This window comes from Arachis hypogaea, chromosome 13 (assembly GCF_003086295.3).
Source record: "Arachis hypogaea cultivar Tifrunner chromosome 13, arahy.Tifrunner.gnm2.J5K5, whole genome shotgun sequence".
Lineage (NCBI taxonomy): Eukaryota > Viridiplantae > Streptophyta > Magnoliopsida > Fabales > Fabaceae > Arachis > Arachis hypogaea.
In genome coordinates, this window is record NC_092048.1 from 17,467,234 (window position 1) to 17,487,913 (window position 20,680).

At 33.0% G+C, this 20,680-nt stretch overlaps 1 protein-coding gene across 1 annotated transcript; it reads left to right on the top strand.

Moving 5' to 3' along the window:
* Positions 1-12,904: 12,904 nt before the first annotated feature.
* Positions 12,905-14,891, top strand: LOC112737519 (membrane metalloprotease ARASP, chloroplastic). The gene has a single exon (XM_025787455.3). The coding sequence runs from the start codon at positions 13,119-13,121 to the stop codon at positions 14,487-14,489; it is 1,371 nt and encodes a 456-aa protein (XP_025643240.1). The 5' UTR covers positions 12,905-13,118; the 3' UTR covers positions 14,490-14,891.
* Positions 14,892-20,680: the final 5,789 nt, after the last annotated feature.

Below are 20,680 nucleotides of genomic sequence, written 5' to 3' on the forward strand. Positions count from 1 at the left end.
TATATATATATATATATATATAAATATAAAAGTCTTGTCGAGTTAGAGAATAAAAAATTTAACAAAAAAATAAAAAAATATTTAAAAATAATAAAAAATAAAAAATATCTTATTTTAAATATATAATTATAAATATTATATATATGGAATTATAAATATTAAATTTAAAAATTAATTTTAAATTATTATCTACTTAATATTACAATAAAATAAATATGAATAAAAAATACTAGAGGAAAAAGTCATGAGGTAGCATATATATTAGAAAGTCTAAAGAATAAAAGAATATATATCAATCATATATCAGTCACTATTACATACACATATATGATATATATACGTAGTTGATATATATTATTTATTTAGCTTTTTTAAAAAAATAAAAAAAATAATATTTTCATGTATTATATATACTATTTTAAATAAACTATATTTAGACAAATATTTGATAAAAAATTATATTATATAATAATATTTTTAATAAAAGTAGTTAGTTAAGTATTGAATATAATAATCTAATTGTTTATCAAGTGATATAAAATAAAATTTAATTATTTGATATTTTTATTTTGCAGTTTAAAATATTATTTTAATATAATTTTTTAATATTATAGAAAATTTTTTGCATAATAATTAATTTTAATGAATAAAAAATATTTATATGTTTATATTTTTAATTATGTAAATTTAATTAGTTTAGATCTTACTAACATAAGTAAATATATAATGTAATAGGCATGTGTTTAGAATTTTATTATTTATTCTGTTTTTTTAAAAAAAAATAAAAAAAATAAAAAATTTAATATTTCTATGTATTATATATAATATTTTAAATAAATTATATTTTTAAAATATTTTGATGAAAAATTATATTATATAATAATATCTTTAACAAAAGTAGTTAGTTAATAAATTTTGAATATAATAATTTAATTAGTTGTCAAGTAATATAAAATAAAATTTTAATTATTTATATTTTTACGTTACAGTTTAAAATATTATTTTAATATAATTTTTTGATATTATAAAATTTATTGCATAATAATTAATCTTAATGAATAAAAAATACTCATATATTTTGTATTTATATATTTTATATTTAATTATTTGAAAATAAAAAATTTAATTGCCATTTAAAATATTGTGTATTAAAGTATTATCATTTAAAATATTTAATTATGTACTAAAATATTCTGTATTTATTAGAGTCCATCAATACTCTTCTTTTATGTTAACCATTGATTTCCATCTAATATAATCTAATGGTCTATATAAATGTGGCATATCCAATAAGCACATAATTACTGTGCTCATTTTAGACATACCCCAAAAAATGCATAAAAAATCGGGCAAGATAATAGTTAACTGTTATGAAAAGTCAAACGTCTTACTATTTACAAGTTGCATTGAAGACTGTCGTTAGTCAATTTGAATCAAATAAGCATCACTTTATTCGTATTTATTTTAAAACTTATTTTATGTTTATTTTATTTTATTTTATTTTTTTGTTTTAGGTCCAATTATAATTTGACCTATTTTTATTTTAGTAAACTCATGAATTAGAATTTTAAACTTAGGAGGTATAAAAACTTCTAAAACCTTGTAGCCACTGTTTTTTTTATTTTGATGAATAAAAATTTTTTTGAATTTCTAAAAAAAGTTTGAGTGTGGTGAACAGAAAAGGTAGAGTGATTCTTCTAACTATTACACCAGAAAATTAAATTGAGATAGAGCATTCTTTTTTTTTTTTTTTAACTTACTCTAGATTACATTTCATATCAACTTTCTTTTTATTAGCTATTTAATATTGAGCCTTTAGTTCGATATCACGTTTCAGTTTTATAAAAAATTCTAAAAAATTATTTTTAGTAATTAAAATCACATATCAAATATATTCAAATAATAATAATCACATAATTATTAATAATAATAAATGCTATACAAATGAATTCAATATAAAACTTGAGTACAATACCTATCACTTTGGATAAAATAAAATCTTAATTAATAAAGGCGAGGGAACTCTATAAAAACAACAGGTATCACAAGTAAATATGCTAATCGTCCGCAGCTTCATACTGAATCTTCAAACCTCTCGCTAAAAGGGTCGAAAATAAAAAGAAAGTAGAGTAGTAACGCTTTATTTTTAGTACGATCATGACGTGCTGAAAATTAGGGTGTTACAATTGATCTCTATAATTTTAATTAATTTTCAGTTAGGTCCTTATATCTCTTTTTTTTCGATTGAGTCTCTATACCATATTATATTTTGTAACTAAGTTCCTATTGTCACAAAATCGTTAGAATTAACAGAATATTCTATTAAACAAAACGAATATGTCTAATACTTGACTAAATATTTTATATAGTTTAACAGAATATTCTATTAATTCTAATATTTTTGTCATGATAAGAGTTTAATAGGGATAAATTTTCAATAAAATTTAAATAAATTTTGACACGTGTCAAAGAAAAATGTCAACGGAAAAAGTTCTGATTACATGGTTGAATCATGGTTGATGATGATGCCCAAAATATTAAAAAAAAAATTATATATATATATATATATATATATATATATATATATATTATGACTGTCATTGTAGCTAATTTAGTTAATTAACTAAAGTTAAATTTTTGTATGGAGTTTGTGGATTCAAGTTCCATTTGCAATCATTTTTTAATAATAGTCTTTTATATATATTTTTTTAGTTTTTATATTTTTTAGAAATTAAAAATATTTTTTTTAAAATAATTATATATTTTTTATTTTTGAAATCAATTTATTACATTAATATATTTTTTTAAAATTTTATATTATAATATATAAATAATTTGATAAATTTAACTAATAAGTATTATGCTTCTAAAAATTTTTAAAGAAAAGAATATTTTATTAAAGAATTAAAAATTGAATTTTAATATATTTATTGTATAAAAAAATTTAATCAAACTTTTATTTACTTTTTCTATCATTATATATTGTGTTAAAAGAATTTTCGGTTTCTCTAAAGTTATTTTTCAAGCTCCGCGGTTGCATGGATTGAAAGAAACCATTTGTTTATTCTATCATTGTTTATTTTTTCCACTAATGCAAATTTTTTTTTGTTTTTTAATTCTTTCTTTTCGTGGGTGAAAGATTTAAGTTAAGTCACCACTAATCTTGTGTTTTACATGGATGGTGCGACAAGTTGACAATTTTGATTATAAGAGTGCTATGCCCTTTGACTTTTTAATCCTTAGCTTAAACAAAATCAAAATAATATTAAGAGTTCCACTAAGTAGATTCATTGGATTTGGAACAAAATCACAGACATTATCTTTACTTTCTAACTTCTTTTTTGTCTTCTCATTGAAGGCACTCTTAATTATCCCCCGACATTTAAGTGCCCTTTATTATTGAAACTTAATTGCCTTCTTTCTATCGTAAAAAAGGTTGTTTGTTTGTTGTAGCCAACACTAGGGATAATAAATGGGTCTAAATTTATTGGGTCAGTTCGCATAATTCGTCAAAAAGGTGGGTTGAGCTGAAAAATTGAGATCACCAAATAACGAAAGTCTGCCTAACTCGCATCACTTAAAACGCGGGTTTTGGTAGGTGAGACGAACTTTCTCGCTGGGTTTAGTATTTTTTTGACAAGAGGGTATTTTTACAATTTTTTTGCCAAAACCCAACTTTCCCTAACCCAACTTACAAGAGAATGAAGATGAAAATTGAGTATTTTGGATTATGTTTATTTTATTTTGGAGACAATATTTATAATTATAGTTTGGATTAGGTTTATTTTACTTTGGAGACAATATTTATAATTATGTTTATTAGATATTTAAATTACAAAGATTTTAATGTTTGTGAACATAAAAATTTTAATTTTTTATGTTTTTAAAAATTATAAATTTATTAAAATATTGTGAAATTATATATATATATATATATATATATATATATATATATATATATATATATTATTTAATAGTTAATAATAAAAAAAAAAAAGAAGATTTGACGAACTTAGCCCGCTAATCCGTAGTAGTTAAGGGGAGCAGAATGAAGTTTTAAAATCGCTTCACTAGACGGATCAACCTGTCAAAAGACAGACTTTTAACGAAATGGAACAGATTTTTTCATTTGTCACCCCTTAATTATTACAGGCAATTGGAAACATTTCATCGTTGTTATACATAGTATTAGTTTATGGAAAGTTTTATTGTGTATTAACTATGAAACACGGACACTTTGCTGAGTTGTCGTGTTTGCGTGTCAGACACATTTTGAACACGACACTTGTCGATACTCGTCCGACACGCGTGTCTGCTGTGTCCAAATCGTGTCTCAATAAAAAATAAAAAATTCTTCTCCGGACACACTTGGACACACCTAAATACCATCACGTGTCAATATGTCCAGTCTTATTCTTAATATATATTCTTAAAATAAATTTAGATATAGTATATATTATTATTTATTAAAACAAAAAATATTTTAAATACTTGATATAATTAAAATAAGACATTAAAAATAATTTAAAAAATTAATTTATATTTTAATATTAATAAAATATTAAAATATCATTATAGTTTATCTAAAAAATACTTTATATTTATATGTATACGTATCCCTGGATCATGTAAAATTTTAAAATTTATGTGTTAACGTGTTCCGTATCGTGTCGTATCCCGTATTCGTGTCAGTGTCCGTGCATCATTATTGAGAAATGAAAATTTCAATTAGAAAGGTGTTATACTAGATGGCTAATTTTATAGGGCAAGTAGGAAACTAAATCAACCAATACTAATTAACCAAGCATACTCTCTAATCTCATTATATTGTTAGCTATATGGGAGTTGGTAGCTAAATATAAAAAATAGTGCATATATATGCTATAATATCTATTATTATAGTGGTTATATAATTTTAATAGCACTTAAATATTATTGTTAAAATTCAAATAATATTTTTATTATTTGACAATATTTTTTATTTAAAAAATAAAAAATATATTATCAAAATCTAAAAAAATAAATTTAATTTTATTAACACTTTAATAAAATATTATTAATAATGTTATATAGTGAATTAGTAATATATAATAAGAATAAATTATCATTTCTACCCATGAAAGATACTGACGCTGACAAATATACATATATAAGAATAAAACGATCATTATAACCACGGATGATAGTTTTTGTGTGCCAAGAGTACCGTAACAGACCAATTACATAAGGTACTCTTTGGCACAGAGAGATCATCTTCCCTAGTTATTATTGTCGTTTTATTCTTATATGAATCCATTTGTCCGCGTCTATATCTTTTATGTGTACAAATTATAATTTATTCTGTATAATAATAATCGGCATAGAGTAGTTGAGTACACCTTAAAAAACTCCGGAATAATTACAATGTGTTGTACACGTAAACATTTAATATGAGGGTAAGGCTAGAAACTACAGGAAGTTGAAGAGATCTAAAGAGAAATTCATATAATTTTATCATTTTAATTTGATCTTTTATTTTATCATGTTTAAAGAATTATACCAAATTAAATTGGTTTAATTGTACTGGACTTCTAGTTAATGTCTATATTTTATAAAATAAAATTTAAACTAAACCAATCTTAATTTATTTAGTTTTTTTTTTATAAATCTATTTTTAGTAATAATTAAATTTAATATTTAAATAATGTCATACCAAATAAAATAAAGATAAATTACATTGACCTCATTTAAAATTAATGACATTTTAAATGATGTTGCACTATTTCTTAAGTTTTACAAAATATGATAAACAAATTACATACATAAATTAAAGTGAGTATTTTAATGAAACTTTTATAATTATTTTTATAATTTTTTTATTTTTAAATAATAAATTATAGAATTAGATTTTGATATGTTATATATAAAAGTATTATTTTTATTTAAAATATAGTTAAATAAATAAATTATATTTTTAATATTTTTATTTGAGTAATTCTTATAAATTAAATAATATAAAATATTATTTGTTTATAACTTTTAAAAAATGTTATATTTCAGTTCCCTCTAATTTTTTTTATTAAGTTTTTTTTTTATTAAATTGAATCAGTGTGCACCAAATAGAAGGGGAAATGTGACTAATTTTTTATTGAGTCACCAAAAAAAGAAATTGAATTATTGAGTGTAATTACAGATGGTTGGATTTTGTAGGTGAGAAGTCAACACGTGGGGGCGTGTTGCAACACGTTGGGGCGTGTTGCAACACGTAGGAGTGTGTTAGACACGTGGCAATATCCCAACCAACACGTAAGGAGCATGTTGAAACACGTAGGGGACGCGTTGAGTATTTCCACGATAAATACATTTCAAATGTCAATATTCAAACAAAACACCACATTCCATATTAAAAATAATTTCTATACAAACGTTATTTCAAACTTTTTTTAATTTTTTAAACACAAATTGAAAAATCTAAATACAAAAATTAAAAGATCCAATTTTATACTAAAAAATCAGACAGTTTAATTTTTATATTTTTCAAAAATTGAATGGTCTAGTTTTTTACCCCCTTAATTTAAATTATTTCGTATTTTGAAAAAATATTATAACAGTTTACAATTTAAAAAAATATTATTATTAATCTAATATAAAAATAAAAAATTGTATGTGAAGTAAGTAGATGATTGTCCAGAAAATCAAAACTGATCTAATAAATGTCAACAGTCAACACACATTTAGAGATGATGTTGGCGCCGAAATAGACTGCCGCCCTTCCAGGATCCTTCATGAAGCTCTAAACTTACTTTCCAAGGACAGAAATCTAACCATCCATTTTTGGATTTTGATTTCTTCAAAGACAATTTGCCCTTTTGTTTTTTCGTTTTTTATAGCAACACAATTTGCTCTTTTTGGTCTAAATATCTAAACTTTCATGAATAATAATAATTTAATTTTAATATATTTTTAAATAAAAAATAATTTTATACTGATATTTAATTATATACATAAAAAACAATTTGTTTTTATATTTTACATTGTTAGTATATTAACATTAATGTGTTTTATCATAGTTATCCACCATATTTTCGTAATTTCATAGGATAAGAACTAATCTATCGCGAATTTGATATTTATTTAAAGGTCTGTTATTGGTTAATAATTACTGCATGCAGAAAGCAATATTCAAACCTCACATTTACTTAAGTAGATAAATAAACTGACCACTCGACCAATATAAGTTGATTGTATTAAAATTAAAGTGTTAATAATAATAATGATAAAAGAAATATCGGACCTAATAATTATTAATGATTTTGTTAAAACTTTTAGAAGCGGGAGTACGTACTCCTCATCTAGCGCCCCATGAGTTTGTTCACACTCTGCTAGGGTTTCACTGCGCCGCCTCCATGGTTACACATTTCTTTGTCTTTTTTCGTCAAAGTCTTTTCCATCTTCTTCTACTTTCTTCTCTTAATTTCTTTTCCACTTAGTTCCCTAATTTCCATTTTCTCTCCCAATTCATTCCTCTTTTAATTCATTCCGTTTTCTAATTCATTCATTCCATATATATCTTATTTCTCTCTGAAATCATTAAATACCAAATAATAAATTAGAGACTCAGAACCCTCATATAATTGATAGTGATCAGGAGGATGAATTGATCGTTTTAGCTTATGAAGATGTTTCTGAAAGAATTCAAGCCTGTACACGGAGTCTGTCCGGAAGAATTTTCTCAGATCGGATCTTTTCCGTAGCTACCATGGAAGGAGCTCTCTATGCAATATGGAATAAACTAGAAGGATTCAGAGTAGTCGAAAAATTTAGGAACCAGTTTCAATTTTTCTTTGAGAATGACTCGTGATGTGACTCGAATTGAGAGGGTTCACCTTGATTATTCAAGAGTTTTGTTATTCATGTTCGTAGATGGAAGAATCAAGAGTTTTGTTATTCATGTTCGTAGATGGAAGCAGTCAATAAATATGGAGGATAATCACATCTCTTCTTTTCCTGTATGGGCACAATTTTGGGGATTGCCTGAACAATACAAAGCACTTGAGGTTGGCCCAAAATTGGGTGGGAGACTTGGTCAAATTGAAGATGTTACTCTATTTGAAGTTAGAGGCAAAGATACACGCATAGTGAAGGCTAAAGTGAAACTGAACGGTGATAAAAGAGTGAGGGATACACTGAAATTGCTTGATCCTAATCAGAAAATGCTGGAAATTTGAGTACGCTATGAACGTATAGGTATGTTTTGTACTTATTGTGTAAAATTGGGGCATGAATCTAAGAACTGCCAATGTTTTATTGATGATTCTGCCTAAACAATATCAAGGAAGATAGAGTTGGTGAATGGCTTAAGGCAGATCAAGTCGGTAGGCGTTTAACTGAAAAGAGAGCTTCCTTCAATCCTAACCAACCTCGGAATGGTTCTATTCCAGCTCAACCGAAGAAAAAATCTCCACCTGCTTGGCTTTTTGATAGTTTCTAAAAAATGAGTGTGCAAGATGATCAGAAAAAACAAAATAATGAAAAAATTGCTGCCAATTCGGGTTCTAGAGCAGAAAATGAGGGTGAATCAGAAAACACAGGTACGGCTACTGATACTAATTCTTCTTCTAATGCTTTATTGGAGATATCCTATCCCATGAATAATGTCCAACACAATAACAACGTCATATCCAAGATTAAAAAGGAGAACAAAAAGCCAAACCTAAAACAACTTGCCAGAAAGTCTGTGATAAGTTTCAAACGGAGGAGTGGAGGTAATGGTACTAAAGATATTTCAAAGAAAATTTGTCTCAATGATATTGTCTCTGATGCTATGACGGTGGAGGGTGCCAGCCTTCAAGTGACACCCAAAGAAATATGAAACTGCTCTAGTAGAATTGTCGGGGTTTGGGGAGACCCCTGACAATCCACAATCTTAAAGGGATTTGCAAATCCTACTCCCCCGAGGTTGGTTTTATCTGTGAAACAAACAATCAATCTCGACAAGTTGAAGGAAAACTAAGATCTTGTGGTTTCAAGGAATGGTTTATTGTGGATTCGAATGGATTATCAGGGGGTTTGGCAATGGCATGGAGGGATGGTTGCAATGTTCAGATTTTACAGCATGGTAAATTCTTCATTGCGGCATCAGTTCTGACAGCTGGTCCTAATGATCCCTATGGTGTTCTAGATGTTTATCTCAGTTCAAATGATCAACATAGAATGGCTCAGTTTGCTGAATTAACTTCAGTCACCCAACAGTTCGATGGTAAGGTTGTGTTAATGGGTGATTTTAATGTCATTTCTAATCAATTGGAGAAAGCAGGTGGGGGTGCTAAATCTCCTTCTTCTATTGAAACCTTTAACAGTTTTATTGATGATAATTATCTGATTGATATTGGTATGGTCGGAAGACCATTCACTTGGTCGAATAGATGGAGGGGTGATGAGTTGATACAGGAAAGACTGGACCGATTCCTGGTAGGAGTTGATTGGCAGCAACTCTATCCCAATGCAACGGTTCTTAGACTGTTAGAATCAGGCTCGGATCACTCCCCTTTTCTCTTAGACTCTAATCCGAGAACTAAGAGATCTAAACGCCGATCCAAATTCCAAGAAAGATGGTGTTTCAATGATGAAATAAGGCAGATTGTTAGAGAGGTTTGGCACGAACAGATTGGTGGTTCAGCCATGTATATCCTAGCTCAAAAAATAAAGCGTTGTCGGCATAAGATTGTCAGATGGCAGCAAGAACACAAATCTAATTCGAAGGTGGAGATTGATTTACTACAGTCTAAATTAGAGGAACTTTATTTAGCAGGAATTCATGGAGACGACATCATTTCAGAAATAGAGGACAAACTTGAAAAAGTATTGCAAAATGAGGAATCTTATTGGAAAGATAAGTCTAGAGTCAAATGGCTCAAATTCGGTGATCAGAATACAGCTTTCTTCCATCAGAAATTTAGAAATCGAACGCGAAGGAATAGAATTTGGCAACTAACTGGCAGTGATGGTGAAGTGGCTACTTCAAATGCTGGTATTGCTTCTGTAGCTGAATCTTTTTCAAGGACATCTTTTCCTCCACTTGTCATGAGAACCCTGAACCTCTGTTTACTGATTTTGAACCTAAGGTTACAGCTCACATGAACCGTAGGCTTCAAAGACCAATGACTATGGAGGAAGTGAAACGTGCAACATTTAGTATTCATCCTCAAAGTGCTCCAGGAGACGATGGTATGACAGCAAAATTTTTTCAAAGCTTCTGGAACATACTTAGTGGTGATGTGCTTCGAGCAGTTAAGAGCTTCTTTTCAGGGGGCAGAATTTTGAAGGGTTTTAACCACACTCAGATCTGTCTTATTCCTAAGATTTCTGATGCTAAAGATATGACTCAGGTAAGACCAATAAGCCTATATTTAGTCTTTTACAAGATTATCTCCAAAGTATTTGTACATAGACTTCAGGGTATGATGAATAGACTAATTAGCCCTACGCAGAGTGTTTTTATTAAAGGCAGATTAATCTTTGATAATATTCTAATTGCTCACGAGTGTATGCATTACTTGAAGAACAAAAAAAGGGGACTCGAAAATGAAATGGCGCTAAAATTAGATATGAGTAAGGCATATGATAAGGTGGAATGACACTTTTTTTGGTTTATATTGGAGAAGTTTGATTTTAACTCGAGGTGGATCATGTGGATTCGAGAATTAGTGACAACTGTTTCTTATTCTGTTATTGTGGAAGGACAACCTTATGGTTTCTTCAAACCAAATAGAGGTATTCGACAAGGAGATCCTCTATCTCCCTATCTTTTTCTTTTCTGTGCAGAAGGTCTCTCCTTCTTGCTACACAAGGCAGAACAAAACAGACTAATTCAGGGTCTTCAGATACATAGGCGATGTCCCAAGGTCAACTACCTCCTCTTTGCTGATGATTCCAAGGTCAACCACCTCCTCTTTGCTGATGATTCCATCTTATTCTATAAGGCTAATCCTGAAGCATGTTCAAATATCCTGCATTTATTGAATTCTTATGAAAGCATCAGTGGCCAGAGGATAAATCTTAATAAATCTGCTGTATTTTTTAGCCACAACACTTCTTCCACTACTCGTACACTACTGGCTAACTCTATGAATATTAATCATATTGGGGCTCAGGATAAATACCTTGGTTTGCCTTCTACAGTCTCTAAATCGAAAAAGGCTTCTTTTAGTATGATCAAAGAAAAGGTTCGGAAAAGAATCCAAGGGTGGAAGCGCAATCTTCTATCATCAGGTGGTAGACACGTATTGCTTAAAGCAGTGGGAGAAGCTATTCCTATTTATACATTGTCTTGCTTCAAGTTGCCTGATGGTTTAATTTTGAAAATTCACTCTCTACTTTCTCAGTTCTGGTGGGGACAAAAAGGTTTTGAAAGGCGGATGGCGTGGATTAGTTGGGACACTATGACTCGCCCACGAAAAGAAGGAGGCCTTGGATTTAAAGATCTCAGAATCCAAAATCTGGCGCTTTTAGGCAAACAATTTTGGCGACTCGTAATACAGCCTACTTCCTTATTATCCAAAATCTTAAGAGGTAAATACTTTAGCAATGGTAATGCTATAACGGCAGAAATTGGAGTCTTACCTTCTTGGGGATGGAGGAGCATACTGGACGGCCGAAAGATTGTTGAAAAAGGCCTTAATTGGGCTGTGGGTACTGGAGAGAATATCCGAACCTTTGAGGATCCTTGGCTGCCTCCTCCGTATCCTTTAATGATTTCTGACATGCCAAATAGACAGGCTATTTCTGAGTTGGTTCCAAGAGTTAAAGATCTAATTACTGAAGATAGGAATTGGAATCAGAACCTCATTCAAGAATTATTTCCCCAAGACGTTGCAAACATGATTTTGTCAGTTAAAATTCAGTAGAGTAGGGACAAATTGCAATGGAATTTGAACAAATTCAAGCAATATGATACAGCTTCAGGTTACGGAATTGGCTTTTTATTTTACCATCCGCCTCTGGAGCTTTGCCCTAATTATATGCAGCAGAAAAAAGCCGTGGATTGATCTATGGAAGTTGAACTTGCCTCACAAAATTAAGCTATTTATCTGGAAAGCTCTCCATGGCCGGCTTCCGGTGCTTGCTCAGATTCATCACCGCATCCCATCTATATCACCAATATGCCCCTGCTGTCATGAAGCAACCGAAACAGTCACTCATTGTTTGATCGATTGCTCTAGAATTAAAGATGTATGGTCTCAGAGTTATCTTCGTGACTGTCTTCCCCCTCAGAGTCCTAACGACTTTTGGACATGGTGGACTGTATCAACAGAGATGTTTAACCCGTTAAAGAATGCTGACAGTAATCCTCAATTGCTTGCCATCATTTGCTGGAATTGCTGGAAAGCTCGCAACCAGTTGATTTTTGAAGGTTCTACTTCAATGCCGTCTGCCATTCTAGCAAGCTCTGTCAAGTTGCTCTGTGAAATCTAAAGAACTCCCAGTTTAGGTCGTCATCTCCACGAGGCAAGCTCTTAGTTGCATTCAATTTGATTTATCATTCTTTCTTCTTTAAGATTTTTCTTCGTTTTTCGACCACACACCGTTGGATGAATACCTTCAGTGTAGTATTTTTGGAAAATCTCCACCTTTTATTATGCTGTCCTGCTTTTGGACATCTTTATATTTCATTTTTTAATAATTAATAAAATATAACCTACTATCTTTGAGAAAAAAAAAAAAATCGGACCTGGGCCTATATCTTAGGCTTACCTACTAATTGCGATCCAAATACAGAAAAAGTCTTAGCTTCTGATCGTGGATATAAAACTGATGTGATTAAATTCTGCCCGAAAAAAAAAAATTAGAGAGATGAAGTTGAAACTTGAATGGAAACCTGGTTAAAAAAAAAAAAAAAAAAAAAAACCTTGAATGGAAACGACAGAAACAAACTTGTGGGAAATAGGAGGAAGACATGTCCCTCACTTCTCATCCACAGGTCAAGAAAACACACAAAAAAAAAAAAAAAAGAAAAAGAGCATGAATTATCCAAACATACCAATTTTCCTTGTTCAGCAGCCTCCTGGCACCAGAACCAAGCTTTTTTATTCCTTTTTATTTCTTCGTTATTATTACACCATCCAAATTCCACAGAAGCCATGGTCATATACCTGTCTCCTTCTCCTCCTTCACATTCTTCCACTTCCATACTCAGATTCTCAAACCCAAGGACACCCATTTCAGATTCTTCCTTCAAGCCCAAACCCCATTTCTCAATACCACTTTTTTCTCACTCTTTTGGCTCCAATTTTTCAACTTTAACATTCAAGCAGCAGTTCTTGAATCACAATAATAGTAGTGGCCGGTTCACACATGGAAACAGGGTTGATTTCAGGACCTTGGCTATTCCTGGGTTTGACTATGGAAACTTTGAAGGTCCTCAATCTGTTCTTGAAGCTGCTGCTGTTCTAACAGCAATCATTGTTGTTCATGAAAGTGGCCATTTCCTTGCTGCTTCACTTCAAGGTATCCATGTGAGTAAGTTCGCTGTTGGGTTTGGTCCAATTCTAGCTAAGTTCAATTCAAAGAATGTTGAGTATTCTATTAGAGCTTTCCCTCTAGGTGGATTTGTTGGGTTCCCTGATAATGATCCTGAAAGTGATATCCCTGTTGATGATGAGAATTTGCTTAAGAACAGGCCAATTTTGGATAGGGTTCTTGTTGTTTCAGCTGGTGTTATTGCCAACATAGTGTTTGCAATTGCTATAATCTTTGTTCAAGTTCTCACTGTTGGTTTGCCTGTTCAAGAGGTTTTCCCTGGTGTTATGGTTCCTGATGTGAAACCCTTTTCAGCTGCTTCTAGAGATGGATTGCTTCCTGGTGATTTGATTCTTCAGGTTAATGGTAGTGAGTTTCCAAAACCGGGTCCTAGTTCTGTTACTAAGGTTGTTGATGTTATCAAGAAGAACCCCAAGAGATATGTTTTGCTTAAGGTTAAGAGGGGGATGCAGGACTTTGAAATTAGGGTCACCCCAGATGAGAATTTTGATGGGACTGGTAAAATTGGTGTTCAGTTATCACCAAATGTGAAGATTGAAAAAGTTAGGCCAAAGAATCTTGTGGAAGCTTTGAACTTTACTGGGAAAGAATTTTGGGGTCTTTCTTCTAATGTTTTAGATGGATTGAAGCAGACATTCTTGAACTTTTCACAGTCTGCTGGTAAGGTTTCAGGTCCTGTGGCGATTATTGCTGTCGGCGCTGAAGTTGCGAGGTCAAACATTGATGGTCTTTACCAATTTGCTGCCATACTCAACATTAACCTTGCTGTTATTAACCTCCTTCCCTTGCCTGCTTTGGATGGGGGTTCGTTGGCATTGATCTTTATCGAGGCGGCCAGGGGTGGGAGGAAGCTACCTTTGGAAGTGGAACAACGGATAATGTCGTCCGGAATCATGTTTGTTATACTTCTGGGGTTATTCCTCATTGTTCGCGATACCTTAAACCTTGATATTATCAAAGATATCTTGTAATTACTTGTGGACCTTCAAAAAGTCATTTCATGATTTTCTTTGGCACATGCCGTTGGACCGGATTTGAAGCCAGTGATGTATCCATATAGTGGAAGATTAGATCATTGTAAATGATTTGAGGTAAGTTTATTCCTCCAAAGATGTTATTTGAGAGTGGGATCTCTTTGTCACTAATTCATTGAGGATTGTATTTGTGATCCTGGGATATAAACTTACAAGTTACAAATACTAGCTTTGTTTATGAACTTCACTGCAGTTCTTCTGGATTTTCATGAGGTTTATCATTAGTAGTATGGTTCTGCACGAATTCCCTTGCTTATTTTATATCCAAATTCTCTGCATATGTAGATATGATTGAATTGGCTATTTGGATCAATAGAGAGTGAAATCCGTTCTTAATAATGATCTTTATCTAGTTTCTTCTTGAATTGATGCAAACTGCTGAGTTTTATTTTCTGCTTAATTAATTTATTTTGACATATTGACATAATAGAATTAACTTTGTTAGCACGTTACATATGCTGCTCAACTTTATGAACATTTCCAACTAGTGTGTAATTTTCTCGTTAAATGAAATGAACTCTGGAACAAACATACTGAGTTTCCTTCATCTGTCTGGTTAGCTAACCAATTAGGGTGTGATTAGAGTCAAGTTTTGGAAGGAAAATGATGCGACGGTAAGGATTTGAAGAATACAAGATCTTCAACTTTTCCAAAAATCAGAACTTGTAAAAAGCTATAGTGGAACAACTATGAAAACCTTATGTTACATTTGAATATTGTACAAAGATGTATAGACAATGACGGATATTTCGGTTGAATTGCTGTTGAATAGGTTGAGCCACTAAACTAATGAACCAATAACTGGAGTGGTTTGACGACCGATATTCCCACTTTCAAAAGTTACCAAAAAAAAAAAAACATGAATTTTCTGTCGAAACTTGTTACTATTTCTACAACCAAACAAATTTATGTTTCTATTATCTCTTCATTTCTGTCTCAGAGATGTACAAACACAAAATAAAGGTGAAAAAGCAGAGAAGAAAGGATTCAAAAAATGGAAAGTGGAAATTGCTGTTCCAAGATGTATATTCTAAGTAGGAGGAAGGAGTGCGAAAATGAACGGAGAAATGCTCTTTAGAGGTGTATGCAAGGCTTAGAAATTTCAAGTCATACAATCCATATCCCACTTAAACTTTGAAAATATGACACTTTTTTTTATCAATCATGTTATTTAGAGTTTTAGACACCAAATATCAAAATATAGATATTAAAAATATGTAAAATAATATATATATATATTTATACCTAAATATATACTGATTTAATATTTTATCCTATGTTTTCCTTATAAGTTATAACAAGGGCAAGTACCTAGTGAAAATTGATGGCATGAATGTGCATCTTTTTTTTGGTGTAAAAGGAGGGTCAAGGACCCAACAACAGGAGAAAAGACTCAAATGGTGCCTCTTATCCGAAAGCAATCATGAAAATCAGAAAACAGAAAACGAAGAGAATTAGGTGGTGGTGCATAAAAAATGTGCAGTCCGTTGGGGAGCTCTTGGCCTTTTTTGGCTAGGCAATTAGCAACAGTGTTTGCTTCTCTAAAAATGTGATTCCACTTAATAGAGGGGATGCGTCCTGCAAGGATATTGATATCTTTGATTAAGGTCGCGCAAGGATGAGAATCAAGACATCCGTTTCTGACAAAATTAAGAGCCATCTTAGAGTTTGATTTGATGATGACATGATGAATATCATTTGCCGTTGCTATTTGAAGGCCTTTGATGACGGCCCATAATTCTACATGCATTATGGAGCAGCTGCCAAGGTTGCATGAAAAGCCTTTTAAGAATCTACCCCACTGGTCTCTGAAAATTCCGCCACAAGCGGCGTTATTATTGTGTGAGTAAAACGAGCCATCCACATTGATTTTTATAATACTCTCCGGCGGTGGTATCCACCGGATGAGGTGATCTGACCTGTTGGGCTGCTCCTTGATAAGATTCTTTTTCAAGTAATTTAATACTTTAGTTGTCCGTTTGTGAATAGAAATAGCAACCGCACCTGGAGCAAAGATTTTTCCTTCGAAAACCAGCTTATTTCTATCATACCATAGGGCTGATATTCCCATTCCAAAAGTGCATGGCCAGTTACCTCTTTGAATCAGATTAAGCAAAATCCACTCCCGCAAATCTATGTTGAAAAACTCACTCAAACGATCTTGAGGAACTAGGGAAGACCATACATTTCTGGCAAATTGGCAGTCCCGAAGGACGTGAATGATAGTTTCCTCCTCAGCGTTACATCTCGGACAGTTAGCAATGTTTGTCATGTATCTTCTGGCTCTTGTAGCATTAGTAAGAATAGCCTCGTTAGTCACTAACCAGAGAAGGTACCGGATCCTTTCAGGACTATTCCACTTCCAAACATACTTAAAGACCTGGACCGGAATTGAAGGATTACGGTCCAAAGAGTTATAGGCTGATCTGAGGTTGAAGGTTCCATCACTTGAGAGGTTCCAAGCCAATTGGTCATCATCTTTCCATGGTGAGGGAGGTGTCATCGAGATGATTTTTCCCACTAACTCCTCCGGTAGCCAGGTCCTTAGCTTATTTTCATCCTAGTCCCCTGAAACCAGCAAGAAGTCATTTAGTGATATATTAGAATTATTTGTTTCACTTACATGCAGGGCATATTGATTGAGACAGCCAGCTGTTGGCACCCAATTGTGTTCCCAAAAATTTATTTTAGAACCGTTTCCAACTCTCCAAATAGAGTTCCGCTCCACATCTTGCCACGCCGAACAGATTCCTTTCCAAATATTGGAGTCATTCTTTTTTCTCCCAACAACGGGAATGATATCATTCCTACATTTGTACTTAGACCGCAGAACTCTAGCCCATAAACAGTATTTTTTGTTGTTAGACCCCATCCCATCTTCATCATAAAAGCATGGTTGAGGTCCTTAGCATGTCGGATACCTAAACCTCCAGAGTTTTTTGGTTTATTGACCTTCCTCCAACTCAAGAGATGAGTCTTTTTCACTTAACCTGTTTTGCCCCAAAGAAATTTCCTACAGTTTGAATCAATTAAGTTACAAGTAGATGAAGGAAGCAAAGCAGTTTGCATAGTATAACTAGGTAAAGAAGTTAGAATAGATTTCACTAGAGTAGCTCTGCCGGCGAGGGAAAGAGTTATGGCTTTCCAACCATTTAGCCTAGCCTCCAGATTATTAATGATCGATTTGTATGTGCTATCGGTCACCTTTGAGTGCAGCAAAGGAACCCCAAGATATTTACCCAGGTCATTTGTTCTACTAAACTGTAGCACCTCACTAACACCTATATTATGGTTGATATTGTTGGAAAAAAAAATACGAGTATTCTCATTATTGACTCTTTGACCTGAACTGTTGCAAAAGGCATCCAGAACTTTCTTAATAACGTCTGCTTGTTCCATGCTTGCTTCTGCAAATAGAATCATGTCGTCGGCAAAGCACAAATGGGATAATTTGAGCCCATCTCTGCTGAGATTGTGAAAAGGATTAGCCTTAAGCTATCGCTCCTCTTTATCTGTATAAAGAAATTTCTTGAAAGCTCACTCCCAACTTGAATTGGATCATGCTTGACCACAAAATCGCGTCCGCTTGCTTTGTATTTTGCACCACCATGCAAGACTGTTCGTCCGTAATAGTGAACCTTTGTACCAAGAGAGAAAGTAAAGAAAATGGCTGCAAGCTGCATAAATAATTATTATGTCACTTAATGCAGTTCTAAACCCTCTAATTTCCATGACCATGGGCAAAGCCATTCTCGGTCTGAATAACGCTATAGTTACCTACCGGCGAGCAATGAACCTCATCTTCCATTACTTTATTGTCGAGTAGTTTGCTTGGATCGAATAAGCTACGCCCAATAGAGCTTAGCCCTGTGTAGGCCGAAATGGTCCCGCGAAGCCGGTCAACGTTAGCCAACAAGTCAAAACAAAAACAATGAGAAGGTAGCGAGAGGGTAAGTGAAGTGAGAACTTGATTCAAAGAAGACTTTCGGTTTGTGTGTCTAGTCTTTTTCTGGCCCAGGTAAACCGAACCAGGGAATACCTTAATTTGGACTTTCGAAATAAGGGGAGGTCCTAACTGAATGAATTGAGGTTGAGTAAAAGCCATTCGCTTGAGGATTAGGATCTTAGGGCATTGTATAATTCAAGATCCTCATAAACTATTCAAGGCCCTGATGGTCACTCTCCCCACGCTCTACTACAGGAAAGCTAGCCTCCACTGCACGCTAAGAAGCAAGTCCCGACTAACTAAGTAAATCGACTTAAATTTCTATCTTCTTTCACTAGCGATAGAGCAAAGCGTAGCCGCCGATATCGAGAAAGCAAGCCGATCATAGACGGAGCTTGAAGTGAAGTGTCCCTTCACTTCCTGGGCCCCAAGCAGTGCAGTCTTTCCTAGCCAAATCCTTGATTGGGGGCTTCTTGCTGCGCTACTTAATTATAGAAAGACTTTTTTTCTAGTCATATATATTAATAGAAAGATAGATCCATCCATCTATCCTATCCGATTTAGATTTATATAAGAAATAATTTTTTTCATTCAACGTTTGGACCGGTGGTGGGCATTTGGGAAAGTCGGGCCGATCGAGTGTCTTCATTCCAGCTACAATACAGAAGAAGAACGAAGGGGGCATCCCGAAAACGTCCGGGTCGAAATATGGCTTTCAAATTAAGTTCCGAATTAGTGGATGCTGCAAAAGGGAGTGGCGATGCCATACGCAAAAAGGAAGAGACTCATAGAATGGCAGAGGCAGAATAACACCTTTTCGCTGGATATTCGGCAAGGGTCATCCGGCGGGTCCTTACCTTAACTCGTGATTGAACTAAATCTAAATAAAGGAGGCCATAAAGAAGGTTTTTCTCACTACACGAGTAAGAAGTTACTAGCCGCCTACTCTATATCTATAAAGAGAGCTGTGAGGTCCCATTCGTAAAGAAGAAGGACTCTCAAGTCTATTTTAGGGTCGGACAGGCGCTAGGATATTACTCCTATTGGCCTTTGTTTGCACTTACTTACCATATTTGAATTTGGTGGTGTGCAACCAGTTCATTCCAATAGGTCAGTTACCTCAATCTAAAAAGGATGCTTGCAGGTCATACTTGTCTTGGTCTTTCTCTTTTGCTTTCTTTGTAGCTGCGGCAGTGGTAAAGAGTTCTAAGATCATCATTCTTTCCTAGGCCAGGTAGCCTGTGGGAAAACCATTTATTTGAAGTCATGGATACTATAGAATTACATTCTATAACAACAATACAGATTGGAAGGCAAGAGGCCCATTATCAGCTAAAGCCTAAAAATAGGTTACTAATCGGATTCCACACTTCCATATCAACAGCCACACTAATGAGTTGGGAAAGCCTCTCAATGCACAACACAAAGATGTACGGAGATAACGGATCTCCTTGATGAATACCTCTAGAAGGCGAAAATTCATCAAGGGCTTCTCCGTTCCATAGCACTCTCATACGAGCAGTGGAGATGCACGCATAACCCAAGCTAATAAAATGATCAGGCATACCAATATCCTTGAGAGTATCTTCAATGAAGCTCCCTTTTAGTCTATCGTAAGCTTTCTCCAAGTCAATTTTGATCGCCATCCATCCCTTTTTACCTTTCTTGCTTTTCATGGAATGGATAACCTCCTGTACGATAACAATGTTCTCGGAACTTTGTCTCCCAGGGACAAAACTGCATTGAGTAGGTTGTGTCAACTTACCCATGATACCTCTGAATCTTTTGGCTAGGATCTTGGTAATAACTTTGTAAGAGACATTGCACAAGCTGATGGGATGCATCTGCTTCAGGTTCATTACGGGTTCCACTTTAGGTATGAGGGTAATAAGTGTTTCATTAATATCTTTTACCTCTTATGGATTCTGAAAGATTTTCTAAATAAGCTGACACAAATCTGTACCAATGAGATCCCACTTATTCTGGAAGAAAATTGCCTGCATCCCATCTTTTTCCGGTACTTTGAGGGCCCCAATACTAAAGAGAGAATCTTTAATTTCATTAGCAGAGATGTTCCTACCAAAACTCTCTAGCTCTTTATTGCTCAACACAGGAAAGGCTTTGCTCAGAACAAAGGGAATGTCATCCATATCATCAGTGTATAAGTTTTTAAAAAAGAAGG